Source organism: Phyllobates terribilis, unplaced genomic scaffold (assembly GCF_046119375.1).
Source record: "Phyllobates terribilis strain yellow unplaced genomic scaffold, ASM4611937v1 Scaffold_3__8_contigs__length_932513732, whole genome shotgun sequence".
Lineage (NCBI taxonomy): Eukaryota > Metazoa > Chordata > Amphibia > Anura > Dendrobatidae > Phyllobates > Phyllobates terribilis.
In genome coordinates, this window is record NW_027362763.1 from 305,972,963 (window position 1) to 305,986,856 (window position 13,894).

General features: G+C 48.3%; 1 protein-coding gene across 3 annotated transcripts in view; it reads right to left on the reverse strand.

The window, feature by feature from the left end:
- The window catches only part of KCNMB3 (potassium calcium-activated channel subfamily M regulatory beta subunit 3), a 148,819-nt gene that overhangs the window by 72,202 nt on the left and 62,723 nt on the right, over window positions 1-13,894 (reverse strand). Inside the window, exon 1 of one of the 3 annotated variants that reach the window (XM_073674952.1) lies at window positions 811-936. The exons of 1 other annotated variant lie outside the window; for it this stretch is intronic. In XM_073674952.1, the coding sequence (XP_073531053.1) occupies window positions 811-871 (61 nt within the window). In that variant the 5' untranslated portion in view covers window positions 872-936. Of the gene's footprint in view, window positions 1-810; window positions 937-13,894 lie in introns of those variants that run through there. One more of the 3 variants, XM_073674951.1, reaches the window with a different exon arrangement.

Sequence of the window (13,894 nt, forward strand, 5' to 3'; positions counted from 1 at the left end):
AAAAATGAGAATCAATTCAGCAAAAGTAATGGGATTTTTGAATTCATCACCCTCAAAATACCCTAAATCCATTCAAAAAACCTTGGCACCTGAAAACATTTTTTTGTAGACCTGTGTTATCATTATGGGTATATATTAGTAAATTATTAAATACCACCAAATGTATCCCCAAAAATTTTTTTGCATTGGGACATAGCATAGATCTAAGCATGAAAAATGCTTAAGAATGCCATTGAAATGTGTCCTACTGAAACCAAAATGTCCCAGCAGCAATCAGTAATGACTGTAGGATAATATTACTTTTGTAATATATATAGAAGTTGCAAATTGATGCATTTCAGACTACACATAAACGTGTTGGATTCCATCAAAATGTAATATTTCCTGTATACTTCTCAGCTCTTTACAATCCACGTCACGTATCAGCTTCAAAACTGGATCAAAACAGTAAATTTGAAAGCAGACTAAAAAGTGCTACTTTTACTTTATGTGTTATTAGCTTTTACACCCTTTTTACTATCTCTTTTTATATCATTTGGGTACAAATAACTATTAATGATGCATGATTATTATAAATCCGGTGATAAATAATCTCCTCTGTACGAGATCTCACAAACTTATTACCGAAAGGGCTATTGAGTCATTGGAAACCATTCCTAGGTGATGGATATGTCATCGGAGCAGATTATTTTCACAAAGGTGTGAAATCAAAAACTAATCCTCTTTGATTGCTGCTTAGCTCCGCTGCCAGTCCGCAAACCATCCCCATCTCTCCATACACACCCAGTCTGGTCAAATGGAATACTTTACCCGAGAGCAGGAATAGAGAGCCGTCGGCTTGCTTCTGTGGAGGCATCTTTTTGCTTGTCATCTTTCATACACTCTTGATTAATCTTTGCTTAAAATCCCCTGAAAGAATTTAGACCTGAAGCTTTTGTATCTCTGAATAAGTTGCCTCGCCAGGGATTTTTTTTTCACGTCAGCTTGACCGACCTGTGAATAATTGATGACTATTTTGTTGTCTCTGGCTGAACAGGATAAAATTGTACATAATCTTTTTGTGTCGAAGAGTAAGGAAGCTTTATCTACACAGTAGCTCATCCATATTTTAAAAGGTGGCATCTGGTTTTGCTTTTCAAGCAAGCCACTAAAACCGTGAAAAGCAACAGCACAACCAGCAATGAGCCTGGGTGAAATAATTACAGTTCAATCAGCAATTAATCAACTATCTCATTAAGTCATTGCTTTCCATATAAGTAATTAACCATACAACATATAGTAACAATATGATCTTTTCAGAATATAAATCATAGGTAACCATAGTAAAATTAAATCTTGATTATCATTGAACCCACCAAGCCCAGTACAATTTTTTTATGCTTGATGGAATAATTTAAAGGCCTATTCAGGAAATGTTAACCCCCTCCGTGACAATACAGCTAATAATCATAATCAGCCAAACGATTAGATTTGTTAAGGCATGAGAAATACACTATTGTGTTTGTGTTGATTTGTAAATGTATGTGTGTTTCCCCTGTAATAAGTCTCAGGTCGTTAACTTTTCTTCAAAATATGCAATTAAATATCTTTTGAAAAGTAAAGGGAATCCCGCCTTTGCAATAAAATTCTATAGCTTCACTGAATTTAAAAATAAAAATAAATAAAAAATTCATGCAAAGATGAATTAGAGCAATAAAAAAAAACATAATAAAGTGTAAAATTAAACATGATATACAGTCATGAGAAGTCTATGGATGGACATATAAAAAAACATTGTGGGGGGCGTGGCCTGAACGTTCTGCTGGACGGACGTGTTTCAGAGGAGCTCTCCGGATCTTATCCTTTTAAGACCGTTGTACGGTGCTGCAGGAGAGATCCTTGACATTGGCTAGTCCCTGTGGATTCCTAGACCCAAGACGCCCACTTTGTGACCCCCTGCGTGACGACCAGAGGTCCTGGGTTGAGAGTGAGAAGCGAGGACGTCGGTGAGCCCAGGGAGAAGGCGCCATTTTGACTCGCAGCCTCCCTCCACAACTCACCTCTCCTGATCTTGCAGACGTCGGTGGCGGCTGGCCGGAGCGGGGGTCCTGTCTTGACAGGCACGGGAGAGAAAGGTAACGGATGTGCTGCTGAAGCTGGTGAACGGGAGAAGACTGGAGACTGGTAGGCGGAGTGATACGGACCTTGCAGCTGCAGCCATTCCCACAAAGGTGCGAGGCATAGAAGGGAGAAAATAGAAAGCAGTTTCTTCAGAGGCACAATTTGAAAACATTTTGCCTCATAGTTCTCCCTCTGCCTCACACCCGCTCCCTCATCCCAGGCAACATATATCTCCCGTCCTATACCATATAGAAGAGGCTGGACATACTCCTCAGGCACATATAAGAAATTCCCTGGGACTACTTTTCTTGGTGTATGCTCACAACATTAAAAAGAATAAGTCTCTTGAACTGGGCATTCTCTCATCAAAGAAAACAAGGGAGAGACATCACCCACGCCCCCCAATAGCTACCAATAGATAGCAAATAGTAAGTGAAATATAAATCTCAAAACGAGGGGGGCTTGCTGATGGAGGAGTGAGATGGACAGATTTGGGCGCCTCACCCCTCATGCCCCCTTCTGCTACCCCCAAATAAATCTATCACAGGCGCTTATGGGCAAACCCGGAAGATTAACCAAGCAAAACTCCAATCCAGAGAGCAATCATAAAGAGATGTATCGTTATTTAAATTCCAATTCCAAAGGCAAAAATACAAGATCCAAAATGGCTAAAACAGCCTCCCGGGATAGCTCCCCAATACGTGAATCTCTGACTCCGCATGGCTCTCCACGTAAGGTTTCGGAGGATTATGAAGGAGATAACGAAGTGACTGAAGATATGAATACAGCTGATCTAAGCAAATATTTAAAAGCTCTACCCACTAAAAAAGACTTAGAAGGATTTGTATGCAGATTAGAAAACTCTTATAAAAAAGAGCTCCATAATCTAAAAGCAGAATTTATCACACGTATAGAAGAGGTAGAGAAATCCCAGGCGGATATACTACAAGAATTACAATCTCATAGAGACATTATAATCAGCCATGCTCTTCAATTGGAGGAAATTGTTTCTGGTATGGAGGACCTAGAAAACCGTAACAGACTAAATAATATACGCATACGTGGCCTACCAGAATCTGTAACAACTTCAGAACTGGATCATACAGTACAGAAACTGTTTTGGACATTTTGGACGATAACGAAGCTAACTCCATAGAGTTTGATTGCATCCACAGGTCCCTGGGCCCCAAACCAACTTCAGATTCACGGCCTAGGGTTGTCACTTGCAGAGTGCATTACTACAAGATTAATGAAGCTATCATGACTGCTGCAAGACAGAAAGGGAATAGAAGTTACTCAGGCTCACAAATCCTGCTACTCTCAGACCTTTCAAGATGCACACTACAATTAAGAAGAGCATTAAAACCTCTCTTGACATGCCTGAAAGAGAAGGACATAACCTACAGTGGGGCATATAAAGGAGGGAAAACTGTCATCTTTAGAAGAATTGGAGATTTGGCCAATTTTCTGGGAACTTTTGAACTTCCCATGATAGTTACCTGAATGGCCACAGACCCCACAACTCCCAATTGCTCCCCCCAGGTGGCACAGTGTGCAACATGGCAAAAGACAGAAAAAGCAGGGAGCTGCTACTAATGAAACCTGAAGGGTCCTTTCACATTTTATGATATTCCTCTTGATAATCTCATTTTTCTCCTTCTTTCTCTGGGCCTTGATGTCCTTACAAGTGAGGGTAGCATTTATTGTTCTTTGGAATTATTTGACTTTGATGTACCCAATATCTGTATGTTACTTTGTGAGTTGCGATAAGTGTTGGTTAAGTTATTCACCAGGGCCAGATGGTAACCCTTAAAAAGGCATTCACGAAATGTGCTTCCCTTGAAACATATATCCCCCTTTTCAATCGATGTGTTGTTTGTTTTCCTGATAACAGGTGGCTATGATTAGAGAGTTAAGATCTCTGTTAGTCTTACTATCTGACCATTTACATATATTTGAACATTTGTGTTGTTAATCTCCATAACGAAAGTAGAAGCCGACAGGATTGGCATCCAAACAGTGTGGGTAGTCGGGGGGCGGGGGATGGGGGGCGCCAGCTCCTCCTCGGCTTCCTTCCCTATCCATCAGTGCGAAGGTAGAGTCTGCTACCAACCCTAGCACCAATGGAATCAGATCTTTGGTGCCTAAGCACTAACTATCCTAAACTCATCTCTTTCTCTTATATCTTTTCCTCTTACCCTAGCTCCCTCATGTCCTTGCATCCTAGCTCATCGCATTCCCTCCAATCTCTCCTCCGGAGGGGCAGTTGGGCTCTCAAATTTTAGGGAAATGCAATCAATATGGATAAAATAAAATTCTGCTCCTTTAATGTTAAGGGGCTAAACATTCCAGAAAAAAGGAGGCAGGTGTTGTACTCAAACCATAAACAGCGTGTTTCAGTCCTACTGTTATAGGATACACATTTAAATCCGGTTCCCTGCCGAACTGTATCTCAAAGTATCACCCTAAGTGGCTTCATAGTACCAATCTAAACTCCAAATCTAATGGAGTTTCAATAGCTTTTCATAAATCTTTCATCCCAGAGATTCTAGACTCTTTAATTGACACAGTGGGCAGATATGTATTCCTGAAGGTTTCCAGGGCCTCAGGTAAACTTGTCATTGCTAATGTTTATTTTCTTAATCAAGGACAACAGAAATTCGGCACAGCATGTAAGAGGCTTCTAGAAGAATTTGCTGGCTCCTCTCCTGTGATTCATCCTCCCCATGAATCCTGCAATGGATGTCTCTACTGGTAAGTAGTGTTGAGCAAGCACTAAAATGCTCAGGTGCTCGAAGCTCGGGCCGAGCTCATCGTGATACTCGGGTGCTCGACCCGAGCAACGAGCCCAATGTTAGTCTATGGGAGACCCGAACATTTTTGCAGCGGCACCCCCGGCAGTCTGTAGAAAGCCTAATAAGTGCCCAAAACGATAGTGGCAGTGCTCAAATTACATGGGGACAGCATGGGGATCGCCCCAGGAAGCATTTCTGACCCCCAGGTCACTGCTGTCAACAACTTGGTCAGAGGTATTAAGCCACTTTTACGGGCTCACAATAAAAAGTTCAAAAACTAAACTGAAACTGCTTTCCTGTGAAATATATTAAGGAACTTCCTTTCCAGGGTAAAGACTTGTGTATAAGGTAAAATAAATAACCAAAAACAAAAATACTCCTCCACACCTTGGGCTATGTTCACAAGTAGCATTTTTTATGCGTTTTTGCACTTTTGTACTGCTTTCAACCGTGACAAATGCATTCACCGGGAAATGTCATTTTAACATTTTACAACCTTATCTGGCCATGTGCTGTGTGACACATGCATACAGTGCTGAAAAGACATGGAAACAGCATGGGGAAGACCCCTGGAAGCATCTCTGACACCCAGGTCACTGCCTAAAAGTGTGCCCATCAGAAGTGATCCTTGCCGCATCAGAAGATGCAGACTTGCAACTATCCCCGTGCAAGTCCTTTTCCCAGGGCAGTGTTCAATTGTACCTCCCCCATTCCTTGCAATGCAAGCGCAAGTATGCAGCCTGCCGCACACCCACCCCCAGGCTGCAATACCATACTGCTTGCTTGCTTGCACTTGAAATTGGGCCTTTTAGGCATGTGGAGGCGGAATCTGGCCACCACGTCATGGCTGCGTCGGCGGCCTGGTATCCATACTCAGTCCCCAGCCTCCCGGCGGCCGGGTGTCCACGATTGGTCCCCAGACGCCAGGGGGTGGCCGGGTGTCCACACTTGGTCCCCAGCCGCCAGGGGGCGGCCGGGTGTCCATAAACGGTCCCCGACCGCCCCTATTTGTCTCGGTAACATTCCCCACACTTTTCTTAGCCTGGCCTGCTTTAGGGCAGCATTGGCCGAGCCCACCAAACAACCAGACTCCTCCGGTGGGCCCTGGCTTCTCCATCAGGGGAGTTGAGAGTGCCAAGGTGAGGAGCATGATGGTGATGATAGAAGTTAGCATCTGCTTTGTTTTCTTGGAATGCAAGCGTAAGTGTGCAGCCTGCCACCCACCCTCCCCCAGGCAGCAATACCATACTGCTAGCTTGCCTGCACTTGAAATTGGGCCTTTTAGGCATGTGGAAGCGGAATCTGGCGACCACGTCATGGCTGCGTCGGCGGCCTGGTATCCATACTCAGTCCCCAGCCGCCCGGCGGCCGGGTGTCCACGCTTGGTCCCCAGCCGCCCCTATTTGAAGGACAGCCTAACCACAAACACGTGGACAAGTGAATTTGGCCAGGGATGGTCCATCTCACTGACGCCTTCACACTGGGTTAATATTGTGGAAGCTGGGACACAGTTGGACACAGGGATGCAACACGTCCTCCAGACATAGAGGATTGCAGGTCCTGGGTCAATCAGGCTTCAGCACAAAGTTCAGAAGGTAGACAGCAGCAGTGGTCGGCCTCCTACACAACGAGTAAATTATTCATGATCATGAGACCATCCATCTCCTTAGCTTTCTGTTCCTTGTAATGCAAGCGCATGTATGTAGTAGCGGCTAGGCCTGAGGTGGTCAGTGTTTTGGCGCATATCCTACCTCCTCCGAGGATTGCTGGATGTTTTCCTGCTACTATCCCAGTTCTATGACTCCCGTTAAAACAAAGCTTCAGGTGATGAATGATGGATGAGGTGGTGGCAAAGGAGAAAGAGCAGGAGGAACAGGGACCATTCACATCAATATCAGGCCAGTCAACCACACATGTCTTGTAGGATATGTTTCTGTACCAAAAGGAGTGGTTCGGCTACACAGTTACAGGGCATACAGTGAGTGCAATGCCTTCCAAAAATTTCGAGGCACTCCAATGCCCCTTGGAAGTGACATGGAGGTCAGAGGGCCTTAACTAAACCGTTTTTTTCACTTATAGCAACTGGGTCTCCTGTACACTGTTGGCCTAAGCAGTGAATAGAAGGCTTTCCAAAAATTATGAGGAACTGCAATGCCCCTTGAAACAGATGTGGATTACAGCGTACTAAAAACCTTTTACCCATTATTGGGGAGTGAGTCTCCCTTAGTGTTCGCCTATGCATTGAAAAGCAAAAGCTGACTAAAATTAGGAGGAAATGCAATGCCCATTGGAAGAGTCGTGGAGGTTAGAGTTAATTAAAAACAACATTTCAATGCCCGTTGGAAGAGCTGTGGAGTTCAGAGTGGTTTAACAAGACGGTTTTAATGCCCCTTGGAAGAGACGTGGAGGTCACAGTAGCTTAACAAGACGGTTTTAATGCCCCTTGGAAAAGTGGTGGAGGTTTCAGTGGAATAAAAAGACAATATCAATGCCCCGTGGAAGAGATGTGCAGGTCACAGTAGCTTAACAAGATGGTTTTAATGCCCCTTGGAAGAGTGGTGGAGGTCGCAGTAGCTTAACAAGATGGTTTTAATGCCCCTTGGGAGAGTGGTGGAGGTCGCAGTGGAATAAAAAGACAATCTCAATCCCCTTTGGAAGAGACATGGAGGTAACAGTAGCTTAACAAGACGGTTTTAATGCCCCTTGGAAGAGTGGTGGAGGTTGCAGTAGCTTAACAAGACGATTTTAATGCCCCTTGGAAGAGCGGTGGAGGTCGCAGTAGCTTAACAAGACGGTTTTAATGCCCCTTGGAAGAGTGGTGGAGGTTGCAGTGGAATAAAAAGACAATATCAATGCCCCTTGGAAGAGTGGTGGAGGTCGCAGTAGCTTAACAAGACGGTTTTAATGCCGCTTGGAAGAGCGGTGGAGGTCGCAGTAGCTTAACAAGATGGTTTTAATGCCCCTTGGAAGAGTGGTGGAGGTCGCAGTAGCTTAACAAGACGGTTTTAATGCCCCTTGGAAGAGTGGTGGAGGTCGCAGTAGCTTAAGAAGACAGTTTTAATGCCCCTTGGAAGAGTGGTGGAGGTCGCAGTGAAATAAAAAGACAATATCAATGCCCCGTGGAAGAGACGTGGAGGTCACAGTAGCTTAACAAGACGGTTTTAATGCCGCTTGAAAGAGCGGTGGAGGTCGTAGTGGAATAAAAAGACAATATCAATGCCCCTTGGAAGAGTGGTGGAGGTCGCAGTAGCTTAACAAGATGGTTTTAATTCCCCTTGGAAGAGTGGTGGAGGTCGCAGTGGAATAAAAAGACAATATCAATGCCCCTTAGAAGAGTGGTGGAGGTCGCAGTAGCTTAACAAGACAGTTTTAATGCCCCTTGGAAGAGCCGTGGAGGTCGCAGTAGCTTAACAAGACGGTTTTAATGCCCCTTGGAAGAGTGGTGGAGGTCGCAGTGGAATAAAAAGACAATATCAATGCCCCCTGGAACAGACATGGAGGTCACAGTAACTTAACAAGACAGTTTTAATGCTCCTTGGAAGAACGGTGGAGGTCACAGTAACTTAACAAGACGGTTTTAATGCCTCTTGGAAGAGACGTTGTAATGCACACGCCCGGGCTGAGCGGCGTGTGCGTGTGATTCCACTGGACCGTGCCGGAGAGTGAATGCCTGGGGGGGCGTAACTAGGTATTCACCCGATCCGACCAGGGTCGCACGACGGCATACGACGCCAGTGCACCAAGGAGGAACCGAGCAGAGGGACCAGGTGCTACTCCAGGACAGACCCCGGACACGGCTGTTGACCCACACAGGGGAATACAGGAACAGACTGGTTAGGCTGGCACAACTGGTATGCAGGCAGGCGGGTATGCAGGCAGGGGGGTACAGGCAAGCACGGCTAGAGTGCAGACAGGAAGGCACTAGCAGGTAGGAACACAGGCGGGATAGGACCCAGTAAACACTGGGACTCTGGAACAGAACCACAGATGTGGCGGACAAACACAGCAGAGTGAGGCCGCCCAGAGAGGTGAGCGAGAGCAGGGCAGGACGAGACCGCCCGGAGCGGTGAGCAAGAGCAGGGCAGGACGAGACCGCCTGGAGCGGTGAGCAAGAGCAGAGCAGGACGAGACCGCCTGGAGCGGTGAGCAAGAGCAGAGCAGGACGAGACCGCCTGGAGCGGTGAGCAAGAGCAGAGCAGGACGAGACCGCCTGGAGCGGTGAGCAAGAGCAGAGCAGGACGAGACCGCCTGGAGCGGTGAGCAAGAGCAGAGCAGGACGAGACCGCCTGGAGCGGTGAGCAAGAGCAGAGCAGGACGAGACCGCCTGGAGCGGTGAGCAAGAGCAGAGCAGGATGAGACCGCCTGGAGCGGTGAGCAAGAGCAGAGCAGGACGAGACCGCCTGGAGCGGTGAGCAAGAGGGTCAGAGCGGAGCAAGGCTGCCGGAGCAGTGAGCAAAAGGGTCAGAGCGGAGCAAGGCTGCCGGAGCAGCGAGCAAAAGGGTCAGAGCGGAGCAAGGCTGCCGGAGCAGCGAGCAAAAGGGTCAGAGCGGAGCAAGGCTGCCGGAGCAGTGAGCAAGGCAGAGCAGGCTAGAACCGCCGGAGCGGTGAGCAAGGCAGAGCAGGGGGGACAGGGCTCTGTTCACACGGAACAGACAGGAAGGGAAAGGCAGAGCCAGATACCCACAGGGTACTTGCAGAGAAGTAGCGAGTGGACCACAAACTCACAAACGGGAGTACAGAGACAACAAGCAGGAGTTAGGTACGAGTTCAGACTCTGCAGAAAAAGGAAAGGAACGAACATAGAGAAAAAACAGGTAAAAGATAGGAGAGAGTTCAGACTGGAACTGAGTGTACGGAGGAGACTCCACTGCAGCGGAATACAGGAGCGGGTCTGGGAATACGGCCCCCAGAGAGGCGGGACGAACAGGCAAGGAGCGTGTTCAGACAGGACAAACAAGATACAGGAGCGGGTCTAGGTAATCGGCCCCTAGAAGGCGGGAGGAACAGGCTAGGAGCGTGTTCAGACAGGCCTGGAAATACAGCCTCCAGGATAGGCAGACAAGAGAACACAGAACGGGACCTGGCACCTTCAGAGTGAAAGCACACACTGAATGAAACACAATGCTCAGGCAGGGATTGATTGGGGCAGCTGGGTTAAATACCAGGTGACAGACAGCAATAGGCTGAGGACGCACAAGGGGTGTGACCCACAGCAGGTACAAAAAGCAGGAAGTGATCGGGCGCCGCCCATAAGCAGCAGAAACAGACACAAACAGACAGCATGGAGGGAAGCCAGAGAGACATTCTGGACTGGAGATCAAGTGCGCGCTCTTGCACAATGGGAGATGGACCACTATGCAAGGACGCCGCCAGGTATGTTACAGACGTGGAGTTCAGAGTAGCTTAACAAGACGGTTTTCATGCCCCGTGCAAGAGCCATGCAGTACAGCATATTAAAAACATTATTCCCATTATTGGGGAGTGGGTCTCCCATAGTCTTTGCCTATGCCTTCCAAGCAAAAGCTGCCAAAAATTAGGACGGAGGAACTTGCAATGCTGGCAAACAAGAGCCATGCAGTACAGCATATTCAAAACATTATTCCCATTATTGGCGAGTGGGTCTCCCATAGTCTTTGCCTATGCCTTCCAAGCAAAAGCTGCCAAAAATTAGGACGGAGGAACTTGCAATGCTGGCAACACGGACCACGGTCACCCTGGTGGTATAGTGGTGGTGGAGGCTGAGGATAAGGAGAAGAGCAAAATACAGCCGAAATGAGGAAGCGTATACCCATGTGTGGTGTGAAGCGGTGCATGGGAATACACCTCCCGAAATAACACAGTGGATTTGACTTTATGTTACTCTGCTGTCATTTGGTGGTGATGAGAAGTCTGGCCCAATCCAGCCCTTGTTCATTTTGATAAGGGTCAGCTTGTCAGCATTGTCAGTTGACAGGCGAGTGCGCTTATCAGTTATAATTCCCCCAGCGGCACTAAAAACAAGCTCCAATAACACGCTAGCGGCAGGGCTGGCCAGGACCTCCAAGGCGTACAGAGCGAGTTCATTCCAAGTGTCCAGCTTGGATACCCAATAATTAAAAGGCACAGAGGAATCACGGAGGACGCTGGTACGGTCGGCAAGGTACTCCCTCACCATCTTTTGAAACTTTCCACTCCTTGTGAGAGTACCCCGCGCCTCAGGGCCTGCAAGCTGGGCGGGTCTCAGAAAACTGTCCCAGAATGTTGACAGTGTTCCCCTGCCTCTGCTGGATTGGAGTTGCGTCTCTCTCGCCTGTACGCCTTGGTTGGTCAACGAACTGTGACCTCTGCCGCTAGCGTGTTCAGATGGGAATTTTTTTAACAGTTCTGCAGCAAGGGCCTTCTGGTACTGCCACATTTTTGTAGACCTCTCCACCTCAGGAATAAGAGAGTGAAAGTTCTCCTTGTAGCGGGGGTCTAAAAGTGTCAACAACCAGTAATGACTGTCACCCAACATTTTGACAACGCGAGGGTCACGGTTAAGGCAGCGTAACATAAAGTCAGCCATGCGTGCCAGACTGGTAATGGGCAAGACTTCCGTGTCCTCACCAAGATGACGACTGACCATGCTCTCCTCCTCCTCCCCCCTGTCCTCAGACCACCCACGCTGAACCAACGGTATGACAGTTGTACAGGTACTACCGTCTACAGCGCATGATACCAGCTCCTGTTCTTCGTCCTCCTCTCCCTCATTGTCCCCCAATGCACGTTGGGATGAGATGAGGCTGGGCTGTGTGTAATCGCCCATTACGGCTTCTTGATCCATCTCATCATACTCTGGCTGCAATGCCTCCTCTTTAATTCTCTGCAGAGAGCGTTGCAAAAGACAGACAAGTGGGATGCTGACGCTAATGATGGCGTCATCGCCACTCACCATCATGGTGGACTCCTCAAAGTTTGTCAGGATGGTACATATGTCAGACATCCAGGTCCACTCCTGAGGTCTTATGTGTGGAATCTGACCTGAATATCGACGGCCTTGTTGCAGCTGGTACTCCACAACTGCTCTCTTCTGCTCACAAATCCTTTGCAATATGTGGAGGGTAGAGTTCCAACGTGTGGGGACATCACACACCAGTCGGTGTGCCGGAAGCTGCAAACGCTGCTGCAACACAGCAAGGGCGGCGGAAGCTGTAGCCGACTTCCGAAAATGAGCTGACAGGCGGCGTACTTTGACGAGCAGATCTGGCAACTCGGGGTACGATTTAAGAAACCGCTGAACCACAAGGTTAAGCACATGAGCCAGGCATGGTACGTGTGTGATCTCGCCTCGCCTCAGAGCCGCCACCAGGTTACGGCCATTGTCACACACGACCATGCCTGGATGTAGGTTCAGTGGTCTCAGCCACAGATCTGCCTGCTCTTTCACAGCTGTCCACAACTCACAAGCAGTGTGAGGTTTATCACCTACGCTTATGAGCTTCAGCACAGCCTGTTGTCGCTTGGCTGAGGCAGTACTGCAGTGCTTCCAGCTTGTAACTGATGTGGTGATATCTGAGATGGAGGCTGAACATGAGGAGGAGGAGGATGCGCAGGAATTGTACACTGTCGGGGCAACTCTGACTGACATAGGGCCCACAATCCTCGGTGTGGGGAGGATGTGTTCCGTCCCAAGGTCTGACTGGGTCCCGGCTTCCACTATTTTTACCCAGTGTGCCGTCAGGGAGATGTACCATCCCTGGCCACAAGCATTTGTCCACGTGTCCGTTGTCAGGTGGACTCTCCCAGTAACTGCGCTGTTGAGGGCACGGCAGATGTTTTGGGACACGTGCTTGTGTAGTGCAGGGATGGCACACCGGGCAAAATAGTGTCGGCTGGGGACCGAGTACCGAGGGATGGCCACCGCCATAAGGCTGCGGAAGGATTCCGTCTCCACCAGCCTAAGAGGCAGAATTTCCAACGCAAGCAGTCGTGAAATGTGCGAATTTTGGACTGTGGCCTGTGGGGCGTTGGCTGCGAATTTGCGCTTTCGTTCAAAGTTCTGGGATATGGACAATTGAACGCTACGGTGGGACGTGGACGTTGATGCTGTTTCTTGAGAAACTGCTATAACAAGTGAAGACTGAGAGGAGGGGGCATCTTTGCATGCAGTATGGACAGGGAATTGCCTTGCATGCACAACAAGGGGTTCTATTACACACACAACAGCGGAAGAAGCAGTGGTGACACCCGCTGACACTGGTCGTGGACCCTGGGGTTCGCCCCACAAAGTCGGGTGCTTTGCTGACATGTGCCTGATCATGCTGGTGGTGGTCAGGCTGGTAGTTTTGTCACCCCTGCTGATGCTGGCATGGCAGGTGGTACAAATGGCCTTTTTGGGGTTATCAGCAGAGTCTTTAAAAAAATTCCAGACTCTGGAAGACCTACCGGTTGTGCTGGCAACGTCCCTCGTGTTGGTGTTACGGGGAACTGTTGCCCGCCTTCTGTGTGCGGCCACCACACTGCTTCTTCCTGCCTGTTGGGGTGCTCTGCCTCCTTCCCCCTGTGTGCTGCTGGCCTCGCTCTGCGTGTCCTCCTGCCACGTTGGGTCAGTTACTAGATCATCCACCACCTCCTTCTCTTCCACTTGCGCACCATGATCCTCCTCCTCACTTCGTGGCAATTGTGTCTTGTCATCGTCCACCTCTTGTGACAAATTGCCAGCGTCATCTTCCTCTGGCCGTGGCTGTTCAAATATTTGGGCATTGCTACATGGGATCTCCTCTTCTACCACTTCAAGCGGAGCAGGCGAGGGGCACAAATATGGAAATGGACCAGTGAACAGCTCTTCAGAGTGTCCAAGTGTGGGATCAGTTGCTGTTTGACGACACTCGGCATGGTGGGAGGAAGGAGCATCAGGGTGAGGAGGAGTATGCGGTCGAGACTCACGGCTACTAAAACTTGACCGTGTGGAAGACAGACTGGAGGTGGTGGTGCCCAGGTAATTGGAAGTATTATCTGCTATCCAATTAATAACCTGTTCA